Here is a 25,460-nt window from a genome sequence, read left to right as displayed (position 1 = left end):
AGGAAATTAAAAGTTATTTTAAGGGTGTTTAGGTGGCTCAGTCAGTTAAGCGTCCAACTCTTGATTTCAGTTCAGGTCATGATCTCACAGTTCGTGGGATTGAGCCCTTCATTGGGCTCAGTGCAGACAGTGGAGAGCTTGCTGGGAATTCTCTCTCCCTCCCTCCCTGCCTCCCTCCCTCCCTCCCTTTCTCTCTCTCTCTCTCTCTCTCTCTCTCTCTCTCTCTCTCTCAGAATAAATAAACTTAAGGAAAAGCAAAATTATTGTATCAACTCTGGGATGGAATGTGCCTATGTATTGATAGTTTTTATAGTAGCTACCATTTATTGAGTCAGGATGGCATTTCCAGTATAGGCAGCAACAGAAAATTCTACGATAATGGCTTAAGCCATAGACATTTAATTATCTCACATCATGAGAAGCCTAGGGATACACAGTTCCATGGTTGAGTTAACTCAATAGTGTCGTAAAAGACCCAGGTTCTGCCTGTCTTCTTGCTTTGCTACCAGCATTTTTCACCTTTTGGTTTGAATGCTTCATATTGCAAAATGGCTTCTATAGCTTTAAGCTATTGGTATAAATAAATGGCTTCCATAAGTGAGGGAAATCTTTCCCAGAAGCTTCTAGCAAATTTTCCCTCAAGTTTCATTGGTCAGAGGGTTACGTAGCCAATCCTAGATGCAAAAGAGGCGGGAAAACAAGTATCTGGCAAAGGAAAAGGTAATTACCATGATTATTTATCCCTTAGGGTGAGACACATTGCCACATATTACAAAACTGTTCTGTTACCAAGGAAGAAGGAAAGAGAATGATACTAGGTATGATTGGCATTTTCTGCCACAGTTCCTGGGTGTCAGGCATTGTTAGTTGCTTTATATACATTTCAATGTAGTCTTCACAGTGGTTCATTAAATTAGGCACTTTGAGCCTCATTTGATAAATGAGGTAACTAGTGCTCAGAAAACTTTATATAACTAGCTCTGGTGAAATCGTCAGCAAATCAGGACAAAACCAGAAGTGAAATTCTCTTATTTCAAAGTCCATGCTCTTTCCATTACCCTTCAATGCCTCTCTTGTCAGACTGTCAAATTTTCCCAATTGCTTTTTTGCCCCACAGTTCCAAGGTCTCATTCTGACAGTGAAAGTGAATATTCTGCTTCCAACTCAGAAGATGATGAAGGAGTTGCACAAGAATATGAAGAGGACACTAATGAAGTCATATTGAGCCAAAAGATTCCATCTCAGAATAGAGTAGTTTCAGCTCCTGTTTGTAAAGGAACACCTTCTAAGAAAATGAAAAGAGATAAAACAGTAAGTGGAGACTTTAATCTTAAAGAAAAATTGTGCAGTATCTTAAAGATAAGCTACCCTAAAAAAAGAGATCCAAGGGGCGCCTGGGTGGTGCAGTCGGTTAAGCGTCCGACTTCAGCCAGGTCACGATCTCGCGGTCTGTGAGTTCGAGCCCTGCGTCAGGCTCTGGGCTGATGGCTCAGAGCCTGGAGCCTGCTTCCGATTCTGTGTCTCCCTCTCTCTCTGACCCTCCCCCGTTCATGCTCTGTCTCTCTCTGTCCCAAAAATAAATTTAAAAAGTTGAAAAAAAAAAATTAAAAAAAAAAAAGAAAAGAGATCCAAATGGGGGATTAATATATTTTTTTCCTTTACTTTTCTATATTTTCTCAGTCTTTCACATAAGTGCCCGTATATATTTGTGTCTATTTCTGAACTTTCTGTTCTGGCCTGTCTGCATCCATATTCATGTATCAATGCCATGTGCTAAACCTGACATCTCAATTCAGTTGTATAAAAAATGAGCTTTTAAATAAATTTTGATTGGATAACTGGAAGCAAGACTTCTCAGTGTATACCTTTTTATATAGTTTTGTTTTTGTAACATTGTTGATATGGTCAAGTCAGTTTAAGTAGTAAGTGAAGTGCTGTGGTTCCATGTTGAGTTGTTTGAAAGAACATTGTAAGCACCATGACCTGAGGAAAGGCTAATTATCTGGTGTTTGGTATAAAGAATCAGAGCAATGTAGGAAGCCTACTGCTTGAAATGTTTTCCAGCCCTTCTTACCACCGTGGAGGTTAGTCTAGCCCCAAGTTCGTGGAAGAAGTAGTAAGCCATTTTACTGGAATGGTAGGCAGCTCTTTTTTTTTTTTTTACTCTGCTGTTGAGTTCTTCCTCATTTTCAGTTCCTTAGCTGTACTAATATTAACAGATTTGCTAGGACTGTGTGAGGCAAAATGAAGGTCCTGATCGTTAGCCACCTCCCCCCCCCCCTTTTAAGTCTAAATAGAAATTTTATGTTGGAACTTAGAAATCATTTTTGTGAAGACTACTTCAATGTAGTCATTTCTTTTAACTTTTATGATCCTAAGAGTTACTCAGTTTTACTACTAGAATTAAATAGAATTAAGTTTGCTTGGTCCTTAATCTGTATTATTGCTGCAAAAAGAAAATGCTGCCAAATATTTCACATATCTTATTCTGATACTACTGTCTAGTTTTGATATAAAATAAATATCTGAAACTAAGAATTGATTTTGCTCTATCCACTTTCAGAGTGATTTAGTAGAAGAATATTTTGAAGCTCATAGCAGTTCAAAAGTTTTAACCTCTGACAGAACACTACAGAAACTAAAGCGAGCTAAACTGGATCAGGTATGTTGCAAGAAACGTTACTTCTACATTTTTTTTTTTTATTGTGAGCTAAAAAATATACTGCATAAGCAGCAAATGTGAAGAGTGAGTTTACACAACCAGAATTATTATCCTGATAAAATGAAACACAAATTAATGTAACATAACTATTATATGTTTCATTATATGTAAATGGTTCAATAGATTTGAATTCTGTTTGATATACTATAATTACATTTTTTTTCTCTACTTTATCATTTCTTCAGGATTTATGATAATCATCAGGGCCATAGTTTTTTTGTTATCCATTAGCATTAATCTCTGTTATTCTTTAACTCATATTCATTGAACTTCACACTGGTCACAAAATAAAGACCTTAACCGGACTCTTTTAGTTACAGACCTTTAGTTACAAAGAACAGAGGGAAGCTGCTTCTTGATATTACAGAAAACCTGTTTGGTACAGTAAGATAAAGTTACTATATACTATGGTTCTGGTATCTCATTTAATAAAAAATACCAGTTTTTGAGGTATTTTGACTGAGGGTTTTGACTGGTATGTCCCTAACAGAGAAGACAGAACCCATCTGAGAAAGTCTTTGAGTAGAAAGTGGGGTTGATAATCTGAATCAAGAGATGATTGTCATTGGCTCAAAGGATATTGAGACTTTTGGGGCGCCTGGGTGGCTCAGTCGGTTGGGCATCCGACTTAAGCTCAGATCATGATCTCACGGTCTGTGAGTTCGAGCCCCGTGTGGGGCTCTGTGCTGACAGCTCAGAGCCTGGAGCCTGCTTCAGATTCTGTGTCTCTCTCTCTCTCTGCCCCTCCCCTGCTCATGCTGTGTCTCTCTCTGTCTCAAAAATAAATAAAAACATTTTAAAAAATAATAAAAAATGCTATCTTAAAAAAAAACGAATATTGAGACTTTTTGCAGTTTTCGAAGGTATACAGGGCTTTTCACAAGAGTTTTCAAGATACGGAAAAGAGAATATAGAGTAAGCTGCCATGAGCTGGAAGACATGATGCTATGTGGTTGTTTTTGTCTTTGTCACCTGGTGTATTGGTATTGAGACTCAGATCAGAGACTGATGAAAACATATCAAGAAGCCAAGTTGTTCTAGGGAGGAGATGGCACTAACATCTACTTAGTGCATAGATTTCTGTATAAGCAACATGGGAGGATAAATGGGTCTAGAGTCAGAACAGGACTTCATAGGACTGAGAGGCAGAAAGACCTCTATTAAACACCTGTTACCAATAATGAGGGAGGGGAAGGTCTTTCAGTGATTGTGGACATAGCTAACCAATATAGTCTCAGTAGCATGTATCATTCAGCATTTATGTTTTCTTTCTCATGTCTGTGGGTCAGGTGGGGGTTGGCCGATCAAGGATTTGCTCCATATGTCTCTCTTCCTCATTGGACCAGCAGGCTAGCTGAGGCATGTTCTTCTCATGACGATGCCAGAGATGTAAGAAGTGGAAAAACACAAGACCTCTTATAGCCTGGTCTCAAAACTGACCCAGTGTCACTTCTGCCTTGTCCTAGTGGTCACAGCAAATCATGTGGCTGCAAAAAAAGTCAAAGAGCAGGGAACTAGGCTCCACCTCTTTAGTGGGAGGCAAAGTCATATGGCAAAGGGTGTGGATATAGGGAAATGGGAAGTATTGGGGCCAATAGCATGATTCTCCGCAGACACTAAAGTTTGAAATTAAAGTTTATAGATAACTTTCCGGAGTTCACATTCAAGTGTGAGTATGCTCTGATAATTTGCTATAATTGACCTCTGGAAATGATACTAGTGCTTCGTCTGCTTTTTCAGAGCTCTAAACTTCAGAAGGAATGAGAGAAAATTTTTAAAACTACCCACTTATCAGTTACTTAGAACTTGTCCTGTTTCTCTTTAAGTGTGTGGATAAGTAAGACCTAAATAGACCCGAGTGCCTGGGATGTTAACTGCAATTCTAGCCTTTAGTATTAAAAGGATATTTTTGGGACACCTGGATGACTCAGTCAGTTGAGCATCTGACTTTGGCTCAGGTTGTGATCTCACAGCTTGAGAGTTCGAGCCCTGTGTGGGGCTCTGTGCTGACAGCTCTGAGCCTGGAGCCTGCTTTGGATTCTGTGTCTCCTTCTCTCTCTGCCCCTCCCCCCCTCCCTCTCTCTCTCTCAAAAAAAAAAAAAAAAAAAAGACATTTTTAAATGTCTGGTTTAAAAATAAATAAATAAAAGAATATTTTACCTAAAGGGTAGAATCACGGAAACACGGGAGTGCCAGGGTAAAATGCATATACAGGTTTTTGCTAGGGTTTTCATTCTAAAAAGTGAGCTGTATTTGATTCACCAGCATGAATTTCCAAGTTTTGGGTACAGGGCAGTGTACTTTCCTCAGCTGATTTACATTATTGTTTAAAAAACTTTGCCATACTGGGGCACCTGGCTGGCTCAGTGGAGCATGTGACTCTTGATCTCGGAATTGTGACTTTGAGCCCCACGTTGGGTGTGGAGCTTACTTAAAAGTAAAATCTTGGGGCGCCTGGGTGGCTTAGTCAGTTAAGCGTCTGACTTCGGCTCAGGTCATGATCTCACGGTCCGTGAGTTTGAGCCCCACGTCAGGCTCTGTGCTGACAGCTCAGAGCCTGGAGCCTGCTTCGGATTCTGTGTCTCCCTCTCTCTCTGCCCCTCCCCCATTCATGCTCTGTCTCTCTCTGTCTCAAAAATAAACAAACATTAAAAAATCATCCTGAGCGGGGAAAAACTGAGAGCTTTTTCCCTGAGATCAGGAACACAACAGGGATGCCCACTCTCACCGCTGTTGTTTAACATAGTGCTGGAAGTTCTAGCATCAGCAATCAGACAACAAAAGGAAATCAAAGGCATCAAAATTGGCAAAGATGAAGTCAAGCTTTTGCTTTTTGCAGATGACATGATATTATACATCGAAAATCCGATAGACTCCACCAAAAGTCTGCTAGAACTGATACAGGAATTCAGCAAAGTTGCAGGATACAAAATCAACGTACAGAAATCAGTTGCATTCTTATACACTAACAATGAAGCAACAGAAAGACAAATAAAGAAACTGATCCCATTCACAATTGCACCAAGAAGCATAAAATACCTAGGAATAAATCTAACCAAAGATGTAAAAGATCTGTATGCTGAAAACTGTAGAAAACTTATGAAGGTAATTGAAGAAGATTTAAAGAAATGGAAAGACATTCCCTACTCATGGATTGGAAGAATAAATATTGTCAAAATGTCAATACTACCCAAAGCTATCTACACATTCAATGCAATCCCAATCAAAATTGCACCAGCATTCTTCTTGAAACTAGCACAAGCAATCCTAAAATTCATATGGAACCACAAAAGGCCCCGAATAGCCAAAGTAATTTTGAAGAACAAGACCAAAGCAGGAGGCATCACAATCCCAGACTTTAGCCTCTACTACAAAGCTGTCATCATCAAGACAGCATGGTATTGGCACAAAAACAGACACATAGACCAATGGAATAGAATAGAAACCCCAGAACTAGACCCACAAATGTATGGCCAACTCATCTTTGACAAAGCAGGAAAGAACATCCAATGGAAAAAAGACAGTCTCTTTAACATGGTGCTGGGAGAACTGGACAGCAACATGCAGAAGGTTGAAACTAGACCACTTTCTCTCACCATTCACAAAAATAAACTCAAAATGGATAAAGGACCTGAATGTGAGACAGGAAACCATCAAAACCTTAGAGGAGAAAGCAGGAAAAGACCTCTCTGACCTCAGCCGTAGCAATCTTACTCGACACATCCCCAAAGGCAAGGGAATTAAAAGCAAAAGTGAATTACTGGGACCTTATGAAGATAAAAAGCTTCTGCACAGCAAAGGAAACAACCAACAAAACTAAAAGGCAACCAACGGAATGGGAAAAGATATTTGCAAATGACATATCGGACAAAGGGCTAGTATCCAAAATCTATAAAGAGCTCACCAAACTCCACACCCGAAAAACAAATAACCCAGTGAAGAAATGGGCAGAAAACATGAATAGACACTTCTATAAAGAAGACATCCAGATGGCCAACAGGCACATGAAAAGATGTTCAACGTCGCTCCTTATCGGGGAAATACACATCAAAACCACACTCAGATATCACCTCACGCCAGTCAGAGTGGCCAAAATGAACAAATCAGGAGACTATAGATGCTGGAGAGGATGTGGAGAAACGGGAACCCTCTTGCACTGTTGGTGGGAATGCAAATTGGTGCAGCCACTCTGGAAAACAGTGTGGAGTTTCCTCAGAAAATTAAAAATAGACCTACCCTATGACCCAGCAATAGCACTGCTAGGAATTTATCCAAGGGATACAGGAGTACTGATGCATAGGGGCACTTGTACCCCAATGTTTATAGCAGCACTCTCAACAATAGCCAAATTATGGAAAGAGCCTAAATGTCCATCAACTGATGAATGGATAAGGAAATTGTGGTTTATATGCACAATGGAATACTACATGGCAATGAGAAAAAATGAAATATGGCCTTTTGTAGCAACGTGGATGGAACTGGAGAGTGTGATGCTAAGTGAAATAAGCCATACAGAGAAAGACAGATACCATATGGTTTCACTCTTATGTGGATCCTGAGAAACTCAACAGAAACCCATGGGGGAGGGGAAGGAAAAAAAAAAAAAAAAAAGAGGTTAGAGTGGGAGAGAGCCAAAGCATAAGAGACTCTTAAAAACTGAGAACAAACTGAGGGTTGATGGGGGGTGGGAGGAAGGGGAGGGTGTGTGATGGGTATTGAGGAGGGCACCTTTTGGGATGAGCACTGGGTGTTGTATGGAAACCAATTTGACAATAAATTTCATATATTAAAAAAAAAAATAAAATTTAAAAACAATTTTTTTAAATAATAAAATCTTTTTTTTTTTTTAAGTTTTTATTTATTTTTGAGACAGAGAGAGACAGAGCATGAATGGGGGAGGGGCAGAGAGAGAAGGAGACACAGAATCCGAAGCAGGCTCCAGGCTCTGAGCTGTCAGCACAGAGCCTGACGTGGGGCTCGAACTCATGGACCGCGAGATCATGACCTGAGCCGAAGTTGGACGCTTAACTGACTGAGCCACCCAGGCGCCCCAAAAATAAAATCTTAAAAAAACAAAACAAAACAAAACTTTGCCATACTTACCAAAGATGGATTTGTTAGAAGTAGCTTTGATACTTAGAGGAGCAGTGATAAAAGTTTATTTTATTAGTGATAATGGTGAATTATAAAGAAACTTTAATGTTTTCTGAGAATTCATATTGTTACCTTAAGCTTTCACATTTCTTCAAATTCATAGGTTTTAAAAAGTCTGTCTGGATTTGTTGTCAAAGCTGGGAGGCAGGTTTAATCATCTCCTTATGGTAATGATCTTTTTAGAAATTAAAGCCTTATATTTGGAATTTATAATCATAGATATGGTTCTAGACAAAAAGTTTTAAGAAAACAAATACTTAAACCGTAAATAGTATGTGTATTTAGTTGATGAACTTGTTACCAAGCCTGGTTTAAGTAATATTTCCACTAATGGCCTCTTCTAATGTCTACCTCTAAGGAAATATTTTTAGTTTCTGTTGATTTTGATGTATGTGGTTTGAAAGTGATTTTCTTCCCTCTTTTTTTTTAAAGCAAACTTTGCGTAACTTACTGAGCAAGGTTTCTCCTTCCTTTTCTGCTGAACTTAAACAACTAAATCAACAGTATGAACAATTATTTCATAAATGGATGTTGCAGTTACGGTAAGTACTATTATTTACATGTCTGTGTGTTAAAATCAAAGCAATCTAACATTTAATTTTCTTTTTGCAATCAACTTGATATATTTTTACATATAAAATTGTGAAAAAAATAGGTGTTTTCCTAATTTGATGACTCAGATGTAGAAATGTCATATTGTATGACTCATCTCAGAAAATCTAGTTTTCAAGAAATGTGTCTAAGTTTATCATATATGAAAGCCATTGGTAAAATAGCCTTTATTAGAATTGTTATTACTTGTAAAAATATTGAAAAATCTAATCTGTCAAGACTGATAAGATATATCAATTAGATTTTTTTCTTTGTTTTTAAGAGAGAGCGCAGGGGAGGGTTAGAGAGAGAAAGAGAGAATCTTAAGCAGGCTCCACGTTCCATGTGGAGCCCCCATGTGGGGCTCAGTCCCATATCCCTGGGATCATGACCTGAACTGAAATCAAGATTCGGACACTTAACCACCTGAGCCACGCAGGTGCCCCTCAGTTAGATTTTAACCCAGTTTTCCACAGCACAGTTTCTAAAAAGAATATATATATATATTTTAATCTTATTCTGTATTCATGTGCTATAGATCTTCAGGTTTTTATCTGTCCTATAAATATCATTTTACCATTTTAAAATTATTTCTATGAATATTTTTTGAATTTTACCATTTTTCAGATACCTCAGGTTAAATTTCAAATTCCAATTAAAACAATTAGAACAATGATTAAAATGAAAACTTTTTTTTTTTTACTATAATTACTTTTACACTTTTATTAAAAAGGATCTTAGTATAAGGAAGTGCTTAAAATGTATGGTATTGTACATGTATACTCACAGTTACATAGTCATAGGGATAAATAAGAAGTCAGGTCCACCAAGCAGTAAAACTAGAAATTGACACAATTTTCCTCAATTGATCCTGGCTTTCTTTTGCCAGTAATACATCAAAGGGTTATGCCTATCTTCATTGCTAGGACCTCAGCTTCTCCTAATAACTTTTTATAGATCTGTTCATTATAAATTTGTAAAGTAGCTCTTCACTCTGATCCCATCCCGCAGCATCCACCAGTTCCTCCTTCCAGTATGTCAACTCTGATAACTTGTTTGACTTTGATTCCCAGCCTATACCTCATTCAGCTACTTAACAGAATTGTCGACTCTCTGAATTCCCTTACTTTTTTTTCTGGTGCTGCTACCTTGCACCATCTATCTCTACTTTGGGGGTTATTGTTTTTCTTCTATCCTAGGCTCCCCTGCATTGCTATAGAGCATCACATAAATACTGTTTCTGATAGACTTCTATAAACAATCATGGAGTTGAGTTTTAGCTTGACCCCTAGGTGCTTGGTGTTCTAATTCTTCTCATTCACTCTCTGGGCTTTGGTTGCTTTTTGCATGTGAATAACTCCCATGATTTCTCCAGGCCAGCCCAGATCTCACTCCTCAGCAGCATATACAGGTACATCAGTGTATATTGCAGGGTTTCCATGTTGATGTCCTGTAAATAATTCAGTATATATAAAATTTAACTCCTCTTAAACCCCTCATTGCTACCTGCCCCTGCAGCCTGGCACAGTGAAAGTCACTTCATCCACATAGTTGCCTAGGCCAAAAAAAACCAAGTTATTTTGAAATATTCCCTTTCTCTCACCTTCTACATCTAATCACTCTCCAAATCCTATTGATTTGGCATGTAAAGCTCTTGATAACTTCTATTTTTCTCCATAACACCTAATTCAAGCTCATCATCTTTGGCAGTTTTCCCCTTCTTCTGTGCATTCGCCCTATTCAGCCAGGGTGAAAATATCATGCTACTTTCCTACTTAAAACCTTTCAGTTAACACCTGACTAGTTAACTGTTAAATGGTCATTGTCCTTTAAATAAAATCTAATGTCTTAGTTGACTTAACAAGACCTTTGTGATTTGGCCTCTGCTTACTTTTCCTATTTAATCTATTAAAACTCAGCTTCAACCTGTACAACTGTTTAGTGCCTTGTGCCTCCTGTTGTTCTCCCTTGCCTCCAGCCGTCCATCACCTGAAAGATAATAAGAGCTGGAGAGAAAGTTACTGATGCTGGACTTGTAAGTTTGGTGTACAGATAATAATAAAATTGCGCTTTTACCTTGTATAAGTTGAGAATCAATGTAGTTCTTTAGTCATCCTAGTTCTTTCTGTATTTTTTAGAAACTTAAACTAGTTAATTCTAAAAAATTAAGTAAGAGGTACTGAACTTTAATTTCATGAATGCTATCTTTCCTAACAGCCTGGGGTTCAACATTGTGCTTTTTGGTTTGGGTTCTAAAAGAGATTTACTAGAAAGGTTTCGAACCACTGTGCTGCAAGATTCCATTCATGTTGTCATCAATGGCTTCTTTCCTGGAATAAGTGTGAAATCAGTAAGTTTCAAAAATGTTAAAAGGAGCAACATTATATCCCCTGCCATTTGATACCCATACCATTTACATTCTGGAACATTCAAATTTTTTTAGCCTTGACACTAGTAGGATTGCATAATGCTTAAGATCATGTGTTGGGACTCAGGGTTCTAGCTTTGAAACCTCATCTCTGAATTTCCTACTTTGTAACTGATAAATATAGTAAATCTTAGAGAAATGTTGGTTTTGTTTACCAAATACCAACAACAGTACTTTTGTGAAGGACAGGATTATGGAAGACTTTGATTTCATTATTGCTTTTATGTCACTTTGGTACTCTAATAAGTAATAGTTTGTAGTTTTATAATGTATCATAGGTCAGTTTTAGTGCAAATGCTTGTGTCCTTTCATCATTTGAAAACAAAAACCTTTTGGTGCTAGATATTAATAATGCAGTATTCCTTTTGAAAAGTGTCTTTAATGTGTGTATCCCATTTCCTTTGATAAATATATAGTTTTCGAATGTTTCCCGTTTTGTTGGAGGGGGGTTATTTTTGCTACCCTCTTATCTTTATGTCTTTGGTATTTTTCCATGTTTCATTTTTGCCATAACTTAATGCCAAAAATGAATTTGATATACTTAAGTACCAGAAGGATTTTTTAAGTGGTTTTTTTAGACTTGATAGGAAATCTAAATTCATTTTTAACTTATAAGAAAAGATTGATTTGCTAGTTGTATTTATCCTATATGATAGAATAAGTAGTAATTGATGTACCTCTTGCACTTTTATGATATAGATCCTGAATTCTATAACAGAAGAAGTCCTCGATCATATGGGTACTTTCCGCAGTGTACTGGATCAGCTAGACTGGATAGTAAACAAATTTAAAGAAGGTAACATGAAGTAGATGCTCTAGTTTTAGGGTAAAGCTAAGCATACGCTTATACTTATTCACATACAGATAGGAGGTCCCCAATTTAAAATGGATTGACTTACCACTTTTGATGTTATGATGGTGCAAAACCAATACACATTCAGTAGAAAACCATACTTTAAATTTTGCATTTTTAATCTTTTCCTGGGCTAGGGGTATGTGGTGCTGCACTCCCTTGTGATGCTGGGCAGTGGCAGCAAGCCACAGCTCCCCGTCAGCCACATGACCATGAAAGTAAATAACTGATATAACCATTCTGTACCCGTACAACCATTGTTTTTCACTTTCGGTACAGTATTCAATAAATTACATAGGATATTCAACACTTTATTATAAAATAGACTTTGTTTTAGATGATTTTACCCAACTGTAGGCTGTTCTGAGCACATTTAAGGTGGGCTAGGCTAATCAACAAGAATGAAATCTTACCATTTGCATTGACATGGATGGAGCCAGCTAAGCAAAATATTTTGCTAAGCAAAATAAGTCAATCAGAGAAAGACAAATACCATACGATTTCCTTCCTATGTGGAATTTAAGAAACAAAACAGATGAACATATGGGAAGGTGGTGGGGGGAAGAGAAGAAAGGAAAACAAACCACAAGAGACTCTTAACAACAGAGAACAAACTGAGGGTTGATGGAGGGAGGTGGGTGGGGAATGGTCTAGATGGGTGATGGGTATTAAGGAGGGCACTTGTGATGAGCACTAGGTGTTGTATGTAAGTGATGATGAATCACTGAATTCTCCTGAAACCAACACTGTACTGTATGTTAACTAAAATTTAAATTAAAAAAACTAAAAAGGTGGGCTAGGCTAAGCTATGATGTTCAGTTGAGTGTATTAAAAGTATTTTTGACTTCAATTTAGAATGGGTTTATCGGGATGTATGCCTATCTGAGACTGAGGAAGCTCTGCATTATTCTGTACAGGGGATTATTTCAATAACAACACTTCTCTCAATGATGATTTAGATTTCTCAGAAGTAATTTGCCCTTTCTTTTTCCATCAACTTTTTTGTGAACTTCACTTACCTAACAGGAAAGAATTACCCCAAACACCTTGAATTTGTATAACCAAAAGCCTATTATTTCAGAATAGTTTTCAGGTTTTAGTTGGCCTGTGTGAAGTGCCCCCAGTTGATACGTGCATCTTTGGTATTTTTATATTGTTTAATATTTTTATAAAACACTTTTCTTCTTTATTCTCAGTAAATATTACTGCATTTGAATAATTTCATATACTAAAAATCTGCAGAATGGAAAAAAAGCATTTTTTTTTTTTTAAATAGGCTACATGCCCAACACAGAGCTCAGTGTGGGGCTTGTACTCACGACAGTGAAACCAAGACCTGAGCTGAGATCAAGAGCCGGACACTTAACTGACTGAACTACCAATGCACCCCTAAAAGCATTTTTTTGTTATTCTTTTGGTGTGAGTGTTTTGGCTATGTGAGCATTTCAGAAAACTAAAAACAAAATTATTTAGGGTCCAACAATTGTCACTTAGTTACTACTTAATAAAAAGGAGTAACTTAAAAAAAAATAAAAGGAGTAACTTAATCTGATAGAGAATTTTGGTATTGTTATAAATTGTTTAAAATAGGTGCCTGAGTCATTTTTCATGTATATATTCATTTATGTAATGCATATTTGGTTATTTATATAAAATATATTTGGGGGCGCCTGGTTGGCTCAGTTGGTTAAGCATCCGACTTCAGCTCAGGTCACGATCTCGCAGTCCGCGTGTTCGAGCCCCGCGTCAGGCTCTGGACTGATGGCTCAGAGCCTGGAGCCTGCTTCCGATTCTGTGACTCCCTCTCTCTCTGCCCCTCCCCCGTTCATGCTCTGTCTCTCTCTGTCTCAAAAATAAATAAATAAATAAATAAATAAATAAATAAATAAATAAATAAATAAATAAAAATATATTTGTAATTATATAAACTATAATTAAATAAAAGTTTTCACATATGGGTATATAATTTGAATATATGTAACTAATTACATAGTTCATAAATATATATAGTGTAATGCATATGATGTAAACATATAATTTTATATAATTATAAAATAGAATTATATGTCTATATAGAATTTAAACACTATTGATTATGGTGGCTTCTAGAATTTAAGGAACCTTGGACTTTCAAAATGTTCTCAGAATCTTTGTTGCTATAGTCTCTCTTGTCCCTCTAGCCCCAGTGGGAGAGAAATTTACTTACTCTAGTAGGCTTATTGTCCATTATAAATGCTAAATGTCTCATTTCTTACCAACTCCTGAGAGACTTACCAGTGGCTTTTAAACATATATAGGACTTCTTCCATCATAAGAAAAGGTTTACCTGATTCTGCTGCCCTTCCACACTGTTTTATTTTGTTTCAGTGATTTCAGAGTTTTTGAAGACATGTCATGCCTTTTTACCTATTTCCTCAATTTCTTGCTTCTGTGCTACATGAACTATATGCTTGATTACCTGTGTAATTTTCTTACTAAACACAGTTGACCTTGGCTCATCCTTTATCTTGATCTCTGCAGTAATTAATGGTGTTGACAGCTCCATCCTCCAAATTCTTCCTTCATTAACCTTTATGATACTATTTACTTCTCTGACTTTCCTGATGCCTTGAGCAATATCCTAAATTTCACTCCCTCCCCTTTTTTTGTCTTCTTTGGCTTTTATGATAATCAGGGTTTTCTATCTTGCCTCTTAATGCCTGGTAAGAACTGTGTGTGTGTGTGTGTGTGTGTGTGTGTGTGTGTGTGTGTGTGTGTGCGCGCGCGCGCGCGCGCGCCAGCTCTACTTCTACCTTGCAGTGCAACATGCACAATGCACAGATTTACCTCCAACCCAATATGCATCTTGCACTATTTCCTGTACCTGATTAAAACTGCTTTCTTTATGATGTGATTTGAGCACTAACCATTCCAGTTAAGTGTCTAACCACCCAGTCCCCACTGATTTTCAACCAATTTCCTTAAAACTTTAATAATATGTTGCCTATTTTTGAGAGACTGCTATCTTCTCAAATATATTACATACTGCTATGCAGTAGTTACCCTTGTCCTATACTACTTTGATTTTTTAATTCACAGGCATTTTGTGTTGTAAGGACTTTACAAATACTCCTTGTAAATAATAATTGAGTTGTCTTTCCTTTTAGATTCTTCTTTAGAACTCTTCCTTCTCATCCACAATTTGGATAGCCAAATGTTGAGAGGAGACAAAAGCCAGCAAATTATTGGACAGTTGGCATCTTTACGTAATATATACCTTATAGCATCTATTGATCACCTCAATGCTCCTCTCAGTAAGTCTTCCCTTCTCTTTCTTGAGATACCAGTCTTAAAAAATTTTTTACTATTGTAAATCAACATTTTTATTGTTTTTTCAGTACACTTTTTTTTGTTGCATGCTTAAAGACATGGGTTGCTAAAAATAAAAGTGTCCTCAATCTGATTTAGAGCATAATTCTTGGAAATAAAATTCAGATTCTAAAGGGGGTATTCATTTCATGAAGGAGGAGAGGCCCAACTATTATATTGGTCTTTTTCTACTCTTTGTAAGTATTGCAACATTGATTTTATGCATTTAATTCAGAGACTTTGTGATGATCCTATAGAAAAAAAAATGTTTAAAACACAAAAAGAACAGTGTTATTAAATTTTTTCAAAAGAATGCCTTGGTGTAGCACTAATATATTTTACTTGTATTCAGCATACAAATAAAGATTCAGATATAGATGTTGACTGACAATGAAATTAGATTGTGAGGTACTGATTTGGATGGAAAAATGGCAAAAATGAAAATTTTTAGGATTCATTTATTTCAATGCTTTCTCATTCTTTCCACTTCCTAGAGTGGAATCTAGTAACATGACAGTATGACAATAATTAATAACTCTTGTTTTCTTTAATCATATGCCGTAGTGTGGGATCATGCAAAGCAGAGTCTTTATAACTGGCTCTGGTATGAAACTACTACATATAGTCCTTATACTGAAGAAACTTCCTATGAGAATTCTCTTCTGGTTAAACAATCTGGATCATTACCACTGAGTTCTCTAACTCATGTCTTACGAAGCCTTACCCCTAATGCAAGGTAAGAATTAAAACTACAGTTTCTTTTTAAAAACTCCATACATTTTAAGACATGGAGTAGTAGGTTTTAATGGTAATAATAAAGTCTCTACTTAGTTTGAAGGATTAAGAGAAATAGTAAAAACTAGTTGGCAGTACTGGGTTATGCAATAGGCAGACTCCTCAACAGTAGTGTCAATATTTTTTTTTCTGAATTTTTATATTTCTAAATTTTTTTTGAGAGACAGAGAGGGCACAAGTCAGCGAGGGGCAGAGAGAAAGTGAGAGAGAGGGGGATAGGGAAGCAGGGCTCACCCAAAGTGTGGCTAGAACTCATGAACCGTGAGATCATGACCTGAGCCACCCAGGCACCCCATTAATTATTATATTTCTAAATAAGACATCTCAAGATAGTGGTCACTGGAGGAAAAAGAATTTTGATTTTACTTAAATCTGAGGGTTATTTTTAATTATATACTGAACATTCTGATTCAAACATGGGGCCCTTCACACGAAATAACTCATTTGATCCTCACAGCTACTCTAAGGTAGATAGCAACGGGCAGAGATTTTGATCCACATCTGCTGGGTTCCAAAGCTCTTGCCCTTCAAGATCTTTGTATAATGTCTCTAGTGGAGCCCTTTCAGCAGCCCCACCAAGAGGTGTATCTGAATTAAGAAATGCTAAGAAAAGCTGGATATGGCATAAACTGGCAAAACATAAAGGGCATGATAACCTATTGAAAAAGGCTTTTAGTACCAGTTCCCCCCCCAAAAGAATAGAATTCTAGAGCAATTTTTAACAAGATGAAGTGTTTGAAAACAATAAACCCTGTTAAAAATAATTAAGATTTGAAAAGATGAAAAATAGTGTGTTCTTGGATGAGTGGACTGAACATTATAGAGGTAGCAAGTGAGAATGTATTGGACCTATAAATTAATCCAAACATCGATTTTTCTTGTGTTTTAAATTTGACAGAAAAATGCAAAGTTTCTTAAAGCAGATGAGACTAGCAAGGTCTTTTTTTTCTCCCAAGAGCAATGGACACATCTAGTCAGGATGGTACAATAGTTTTCACACTTTTAATTCATCCCCTTTTGTTCCAAACACATAGCATTAATAGATAAAATATAAAAGGACCAAAGGAAAAACAAAAAAAGATTATAGCCTGACTGAAAACATGAACATCTCAATGAAGCAATCATAGAGCAGTGAGAGAATGGAAGCCACAGCCCAGCTGTGTTCTGGATGTAAGAGCAGCAAAGGCAGTTGGGAGTCTGACTTATGTGGGGTAACAGTAGTAGGACAATACCACGTACTGTCCAAACCCAGACATTTCTGTTCAGGACAAATGCTAAACCAGACAGGATGGTAGATATGAAAAAAAGCATATAAAACAATACTTTATAGTACTGTAATACTTTATGTATTATGTAGTATTGTAATACTCTATGCATATGTCATTATGGTTAAATTTTAAAATGTGCACAGAAATGAAAAATACCTAATTCAGGATAGTACAGACTGTATAAAAGAAGGGAGGGGAATAACTAGGGGATGGGATAGGCAAAAACTTTCATATCTTTTCATTCTAGAAAAACTTTTCCCATTTATTTTTCTTTTATGTGTTTGCTTTTTTAAAAACTTTTGGAGTATTCACAGAAGGCTACAAAGAAATGTCCAGGAAAGTCCTGAGTACTCCTTTCCCAAATACTTCCCATCACAGTGCAGTATTAAAACCAAAACCAGACATTGGTAAAATCCATAGAGCTTATTCAGATTTCACCATGGACATGTGCACTCATTTGTATGTGTGCAAGTGTATGCTTATAGCCCTTGCAGTTTAGTCACATGCAGAGCCTTACATAACTGTAACCACCACAGTCAAGATACTCAGCTGTATCGGTACCACAAGACTCCCTCATGTTAGCCCTCAATTACTGATTTTAATTAATTTTGTTACTCTGTAAAGCTGCTTTGTAGACCTGAAGATTAGTATTGTATTAGTATTGAAATATGCATTAAATTGGTATCTAATCAAAATTTCTATTAAATTGCAATAGAAAAAGGTTTCAATCTTCTTATGTTTACTGTTAATGGACTATTGCAAGTTGCTGTGTATGAAGGTGGGAATCCATACAATATAAGTACAATGTTAAATAGGACTCTGCTCTAATGCAAGCAGTTTTTAGTTTGGCATACTTAAATGTCTATGTATTAGCCTCCAATGCTTTTTTTTTTTTTTTTTTTTTTTTTTTTTTTTTTGAGAGAGTGAGTGCGAGTTGGGGAGGAACAGAGAGAGAGGGAGGGAGACACAGAATCCGAAGCAGGCTCCAGGCTCCGAGCTGTCAGCACAGAGCCCAATATGGGGCTCAAACCCACAAGCCATGAGATCATGACCTGAGCCAAAGTCGGACGCTTAACCGACTGAGCCACCCAGGTGTCCCTGATGCTTTTTTTTTTGTAACTATGAAATTTTGTTTCATTCTGCAAACTCCTATATTATTTAGTGTTTACTTGGTATGAATGTGATAAAAAAAATCTTAACATTTAGTTGTGTAGTCAGTGGCAGTATCTAGTTCTAACATGGTCAGATGATCCAGAAACACTTATGTGATTATTTTCTAGATCATCTTAAAAATGAAAATGTAAAGATTGAAAATTTTTGCCACACCCAAGGACTCCTGAAAATCTCAGGGTGTGTAACATGCTTCCAGCCCCATAATTCGACTTTGTGCAGTCTCCTGTAGAAATTGAGATGAAAGAATATGTACAAAGAGACTGTTAAAAACTGAGAACAAACTGAGGGTTGATGGGGGGTGGGAGGGAGGAGAGGGTGGGTGATGGGTATTGAGGAGGGCACCTTTTGGGATGAGCACTGGGTGTTGTATGGAAACCAATTTGTCAATAAATTTCATATATTAAAAATAATAATAAAAAAAAAGAGAATATGTACAACTTAATGTGGAGTTATTTTTAATAAAATTGGAAGTAAACATCCAAAACAGGTAGGGCAATGGTAACTGTGCGGTACACGATATGACAGATGAGCAGCCATTAAAAATTTAGGAAGACTTTTTAATGATATGGGAAAATCAGTAAGCGAAAAGGTGAGATATAAAATGGTATATACTATATATAAATGCATGAATTTGTGTTTCCACCCTGCTTTATTCCACAAAGATTTGAGAAGGCAGCATACATAAATATGATTTCCACATCAAATGTTTGTGGTGGTTATTTTAGGGTTATGGGATTAATATTCTCTTTACATTTTATTATATATTCAAAATTTTCTAACCTGAACCAACCTGTAGCCTTAAAGAAAACTCCTAGATTTTCCTTAAAAGTCTATAAAAAAGCTTCTCTTTTTTAAGTAGGCCAGGTTCCTTGGAGAAAAGAACAGAAGAGAGTATGTATAAGCCAAGTATTTCAAATTATCTTTGTGTATTTTACTGTTACCTTTTGATGTTAACGTTCTGGATTTGAATTTTTTTTTTTTTCCTTAGGGGGATCTTCAGGCTACTAATAAAGTATCAACTGGATAACCAGGATAACCCTTCTTACATTGGTATCCAATATTTATAATATTAAATTGTTTGACTTTGTTTCACTCCATAAATTCCTTTTTCTGGAATCTAATAATAGCACTGCAGTGTTTCAAAGGAGCAAATAAATGGTTTGGTCTGTGATCAGTTTGTCTGCCACATAGCACATTTTCAAGAAGCCCCACAGATAACACCGCTTAACGCACTGTTTGCCAATGCACATTGAAAGACCCCATCTGGCTGCCTTTTTTTTTTTTTTTAATGTTTTATTTATTTTTGAAAGAGAGAGAGAGAGCAGGGGAGAGGCAGAGAGAGGAAGACAGAGAATCCCAAGTGAGCTTCATACTCACCGTCAGTGCAGAGCCCACGAGCCTCAAACTCACAAACTCTGAGATTGTGACCTGAGCCGAATTTGGGCGCTTAACCAACTGAGCCACCCAGGTGCCCCATTTCCGGCCTATTTTTAAATTTCCTATGGTAGTAACTGTGGACATGTGTCTACAGATAACATATTTCATATGCTGGGCATCTTAGCAGATTTTCTTCCCCTTGGGTAAAACCGTTAACATAGATAAATATTTTAATAATCGTTCAGCTCTCCTGACTTACTAGTTCCTTCTTTAAAAGTCAGCGTTATTCATGCGTTTAAAGCTGCCCAGAGTTAGGTTTTACTTGGTCAGTTGACTACTTTCAACCAATCAGTTCTCTTTAAAAATAGATATATCTAGGGGCACCTCGGTGGCTCAGTCAGTTAAGCGTCTGACTTCGGCTCAGGTCATGATCTCACAGTTTGTGGGTTCGAGCCCCGCGTCAGGCTCTGTGCTGACAGCTCAGAGCCTGGAGCCTGCTTCGGATTCTGTGGGTCTCTCTCTCTCTGCCCCTCCCCCACTCACACTCTGTCTCTCTCTCTCAAAAAATAAATAAAACATTAAAAAAAATTTTTTTTTAAATAGATATATCTAAGTCACGGTGTATAATAATTAAGTTTTCTCTAGTTCGTTTCTTCCAGAGGTACTTAAAACTACTTTGGTATACTGTGGCAATAGCACTTTTTTTCTGTGTTCTTTGGAATGGGTAACCATATATGGGTGACGTCTTAATTGCTAACTTATGTTCACATCTCCTTTTGAACTCTCTAGGACTTTCTTTTCAAGATTTTTATCAACAGTGTCGAGAGGCATTCCTGGTCAATAGTGATCTGACACTTCGGGCCCAGCTAACTGAATTTAGGGACCACAAGCTTATAAGAACAAAGAAGGTGAGACTGCTGTTACAGATTATATGCCAGGAATACCTTATCTCTTGTTTAGTTAAGGATAAGTATGCCTTTGAGTCAACTTTAGGAAACAAATAGAGGTTCCATGACGGGTCACAAGGATCCATTTAGGCCATGTACCATTTAAGTTCTATAGATTAAGTTCTATAGAAAGAAGTACTCAGCTTCAGAGCAGAAAACTTAGCCAGGGTAACAGACCATTAGAAATATAAGTCAAATAATTGTATTCCCTTTTCCCTCTTTTTCTTCTACCACATCAACAATTGAGTCTACATGGAGCACTAACTACATATCAGATATTGCACTAAGTATTAGGATACAGTAGTAAGCAAAAACCGAATTTCTTTTCTGATGGAGCTTAAAGTCTAATGGAGGAGATGGGCATTTGTCAAATAATCACACACATGTCAATTTTTAATTGTGGTTAAGTCCTATGATCAGAAGGGTACATGGTTCTGAAAGAGTGTAATATGTGAATCCGACCTAATTATGGTTATCAGACCACTGAGCTGAGATCTCAAGGAATATTGGGAGATAACTGGTCAGAGAAAAACAAGGCCAGCATGGCACAGAATGAGAGGCTGAAAAGACAATGGTATACTGCTTTTAGGCCACGGAAAGGACTCTAATCTTCATTTGAAGATTAAGGCAAGTCATTAAAAAAATTGTTCTGACTCTGGTTATGCAAAGTGGAATGGGGCAGGGTGAGGTGGGAATTGCTAGAAGTCAATTCCCAGAGACCAGTTAGGAAACTGTTAGTAGTCTGGGTGAGATGATGGTAACTTGATTAGGATGAAGAGAGAAAAGGGGTTGGAATCCAGATATACTTAGGAGGTAGAACTGACAAGAATTGATAATAGGTTGGATGTGAGAACCAAGGGAAAGTGTAAAGAATGATTTCTGGTGCCTGGTGTGCATAAACAGAGAGATGGTAAGATCACTGGATGAGAAACATTTTTGGGTAGATAGATCATAAGTTTGTGATTGCAGTATATTTGAACTTACTCTTTAAGATTCTTTCTAGATTTGCAAATGGAGATGTCAGCTAGGCAACTGGATATCCTGGGACAAGAAACCAGAGGAAAAATTGGGCTAGAGATAGAAGACTGATCCTTGCATATTTAGGTTGTAATGGAAACCAGGCTTTGGTAGGACTATCATGAGAGAGGACATACAGTGAGATTAGGAGGCCAGGAACTAAGCCCAGAAGTGTGACATTTAATGGCTAAGTAGAAGATAAGCTTGTAGAGGTGGGAATAATAGCCAGACAGCCAGGAAGAAAAACAGGATATGATGTCACAGAAGCCAAGAGAGGCATGTTTTAAGAAAGAACAGTCAGCAGTGCCAGGTTCTGCAGACAGACCAAAAAGATGAAAACCGACAATCTGTATTGGACTTAGGAATAAGGAATTCCTTGGTGGTCCAAGCAAAAGTTCTTTTGATGACATATAATGGTGGTAGTAGGTAGGTTGGACTGGGTTGAGTGAAAGGTGAAGAAGTGGAGACCACCAAATATTGATGACTCTTCTGGAAAGGTACAGAGGTTGGATGATAGAAATGAGAGTCTAGTGAGGGTTATTTTAAAAAGGTGAGATACCTGGGGGACACCTGGCTGGCACAGTCAGTAGAGCATGGAACTCTTGATCTCAGAGTCATGAGTTCAAGCTCCACGTTGGGGGTAGAGATTACTTTTTTAAAAAGGGGATTAGGGGAGATACCTGGATAAAAGAACCAAGAAATCAGTATGTAAAATTCTATAAAGACCAGGAGGGTAAAGAAATCTACTTACTCTCCAGTCTTTCCCACTATGAAGTGGTTTAACTATGAATTCAGTGTATTTAAATATATATGCCTGCCCTTTTGCCTTAATCTTTACATTTCCATATTTATGTAAAATATTAAATCTATTTTTCTGTTTAACCTACAACAAGATTCACATATATCTTTACAAATGACTAACATCCAGGGTATTCTCACATCTTTTAGGGAACTGATGGAGTAGAATATTTGTTAATTCCTGTGGACAATGGAACATTGACCGATTTCCTGGAAAAGGAAGAAGAAGAGTCTTGAAGCTGCCCTTTACTCTTCTTCTGTAGAAGGGTTGTTGGACCCCAGCTGCCACTCCTCTAAAGTGTTGTGTTTACATCTAACATTAGACTCTTTTTTCCAGTGTATAAGACTTAAAATTAGGAGGGGGAATGTCATCGATTAGAACCTTGATTAGCCTGGCTGGTGTACCATCTCTAGTACTATGCAGTGGTCCTCAAGTAGGAGAAAACGTGCCTTTCATTCATTACCTCTCTGGAGACTTCATGCTGGAATGAACAGTGTGCTCAGGGACTATTTGGAGCTGGTTGTTTTTGAATTCTTTTATACTAGAGATGATATTATTCCTAATTTTTTGAGGGCCTTTTAAACACCCCCCAGAGCTGATTGTTTGCAAATGTGTTTATTCTAGAGTATGGAAGTACAAAAACATTGGCATCACATAAATCTACTTTATTTGCTCTTCTGTCAGAGCTGATGAGTATAAAGGAGAAGGCAGATCATCTCCCTGTTCTTGAAAGGCTTAACAAAAGGTGTGTAAGACTGGGGAAGAGTAGGTGATGTCGCTTTCTCCTTTTGGATTTAGATTACATGCTGGTGGGGGTAGGGAGGAAGAGGGCATGACACTATTTCGTTGGGACAGTGGGAAAAGCATAATGAGTATATAAGATGTGTACCCACCTTAGAAAGCACATGAACAATAATCATGGTACTTGGAACAATTAATATCTGTGCCATCATCCTCATGACACAAGTGAGAAGCCAGGCTACAGAAACACAATCCTGAATTACATTTTAGTCATTGTTTTCAAGAAAACAGAAAATAAAAATTCAGTTATTCTTCTATTGACATTTTTTCTTCAGTAACATGCAAGTGAGTAGCATATAAATGGCTGCTTTAATCTTGATTTCTCTATCAAGTAGACCTAAAACTCACTGTAAGACTTTTCAGTTTTTTTCTTAAAGTAATAATTTCAAGCCTTCGAAATATTTACACAAGTCTTTTTCCTTAGGAAAGAGAAAAAGGCTAACCTTGGCCACTGGTCGGCTTGTAGTCTTCACATACTCCCTTAAAATTATTTCATACTTGGAAAAAAATTCTTCATTGAAATACCACTGTAATAAGATAGGAGTGAAAAATGCTGATGCAGTACATACTTTAACTTGTAAACCCCTTTCATGAAAATATTTCCCTAAATGCTCAGAGTTGGAAGTCATTTATTTGTGCCATCTAATTAATTTTGTTAAATCCACATGAGAGTTTAGTCTTAAATATAATCAAAATATTTAAACAAATCTGTACATGAATTTGATTCTAAAAATTTTTGACACCGAAGGATATTCAATGAAAAGTGAGTTTTCCTTCCAGTCCCTATGCCAACCAGTGATAGGAGTTTATTCCTCCAGAGGTATTCTATGCACATGGAAGAATATGTCTATATCTCCTTTTAAAAACACAAATGGTAGCATATGATTCGTACTGGTTTGCACCTTGTTTTGCTTAATGTCTAGTTTATAACTTATAGTATTATAAAGTATATAAAATCTTTAATGACCTAATATGCAAGTTTTGCATTTGCCCTTAAATATCTACTGGTTTATTTTTATAGTTTTTGTGTCCATACTACTTGCAAGCAGTTATGTGTCAATAGTCTGTTAATAAATAAAAAGCCAATTTGGATAGAATCATTTTTTTAGTACTGATTTTTTACTAAAAATAATTAGAAGTCCTTCAAATATTTTATAAGTGCATCTTACAGACCTGATGAAGATCTTAGCAGAATTATTCTACACTCTTCATTTACTTGTTTCAGTATTGATGTTCCTTATACTGTCAGTGAAGAGCTTGACTGCTAAGGCTCCAACTTCTGTTGTTACTTGCTTCTGACAAGAAATAACAGACCTGAAAAACTTGATTTTTTTCTGGCGGCTCTTAATAAAATGGCCAAATAATACAGGCCCAAAAAAGGCACAAGGGATGTGGAACAGGCATTCTTACACTCCACAGAAGTTGATACAACGCTGAATCCCTGATGCAGAGTGCACTAAATCTGCTCTTGTGATGCTCTAAAAACTGACTTTCTTAGCATGTTTGTCATTTTAATACATGAACATTTCATTCATATGAAATCAGTTTAGGAGACAGCTAATAGATTTTTTTTCTTTATCTTTTAAAAAAGTTACTTACTTTAGAAGTCTTTGTTGTCCCCCTGATTCAAATGTGGAGCCAGTAACATTGTTCAGAATGTATTTTCCTACATTCTAGGTGAGAAGACTCTTCCAGCCTAGTCCTGAGTAGCCAACAGGTGACAAAGTCATGAGGGTCTGCCTTATCACAGACTGTATGGCCTCTAAAACTAAGGGATAAAAAAAGTGTTATGCAAATGACTTTGTTCTAGGCTTTCTACAATTACTTCTCCCTTAGGAGAGTCTCCTACATTTTTTCAAATTGCTGCTGAAACATTTTTAATCCATGTTTGTTGAACGCTCATTACACAGAAGGCTCTATGCTAGAACAGGAGTTTTAAGGACATGAAGGTCAAGTACAAAATATCTATTATGAGGTTTTAATAGCATTAATAGTATCCTTACTATGCTGAATAAACTTGAAATAACTGATGCTGTAGACAATGTGACATTAAATGTGAGTATAATAAAAGAAAACTACAAAATTTTCATAATTTTGGCATGTAGCACACTTTGGCCTCAAGCCCTCCCAAGTATTCATGTCACCATTGTTACTTTTGCTACCTCAAGTGTAGTCCTCAAGATGGCA

General features: G+C 36.9%; 1 protein-coding gene and 1 long non-coding RNA gene across 6 annotated transcripts in view; one reads left to right on the top strand and one right to left on the bottom strand.

Annotated features, from left to right (window-relative positions):
• Positions 1-24,370, top strand: part of ORC2 (origin recognition complex subunit 2) — a 47,331-nt gene extending 22,961 nt beyond the window's left edge. For 4 of the 5 annotated variants that reach the window (XM_011285460.4, XM_011285461.4, XM_045034258.1 and 1 more), the window contains 10 exons: positions 1,118-1,311; positions 2,564-2,662; positions 8,309-8,418; positions 10,685-10,817; positions 11,595-11,691; positions 14,895-15,041; positions 15,661-15,832; positions 19,321-19,382; positions 20,499-20,617; positions 22,622-24,370. In XM_011285460.4, coding sequence (XP_011283762.2) covers positions 1,118-1,311; positions 2,564-2,662; positions 8,309-8,418; positions 10,685-10,817; positions 11,595-11,691; positions 14,895-15,041; positions 15,661-15,832; positions 19,321-19,382; positions 20,499-20,617; positions 22,622-22,708 — 1,220 coding nt within the window. In that variant the 3' untranslated portion in view covers positions 22,709-24,370. The remainder of the gene's footprint in view (positions 1-1,117; positions 1,312-2,563; positions 2,663-8,308; positions 8,419-10,684; positions 10,818-11,594; positions 11,692-14,894; positions 15,042-15,660; positions 15,833-19,320; positions 19,383-20,498; positions 20,618-22,621) is intronic. The other variant, XR_002161669.3, reaches the window with a different exon arrangement.
• Positions 8,637-12,232, bottom strand: LOC123379244. The gene is made up of 2 exons (XR_006583471.1): positions 11,573-12,232; positions 8,637-10,797 (listed from the first exon to the last, which is right to left on the bottom strand). It is a non-coding gene; the product is annotated as an uncharacterized LOC123379244 (long non-coding RNA).
• Positions 24,371-25,460: the final 1,090 nt, after the last annotated feature.

This window comes from Felis catus, chromosome C1 (assembly GCF_018350175.1).
Source record: "Felis catus isolate Fca126 chromosome C1, F.catus_Fca126_mat1.0, whole genome shotgun sequence".
In the NCBI taxonomy this organism is placed as follows: domain Eukaryota; kingdom Metazoa; phylum Chordata; class Mammalia; order Carnivora; family Felidae; genus Felis; species Felis catus.
This window is presented reverse-complemented; position numbering and strand designations above follow the sequence as displayed.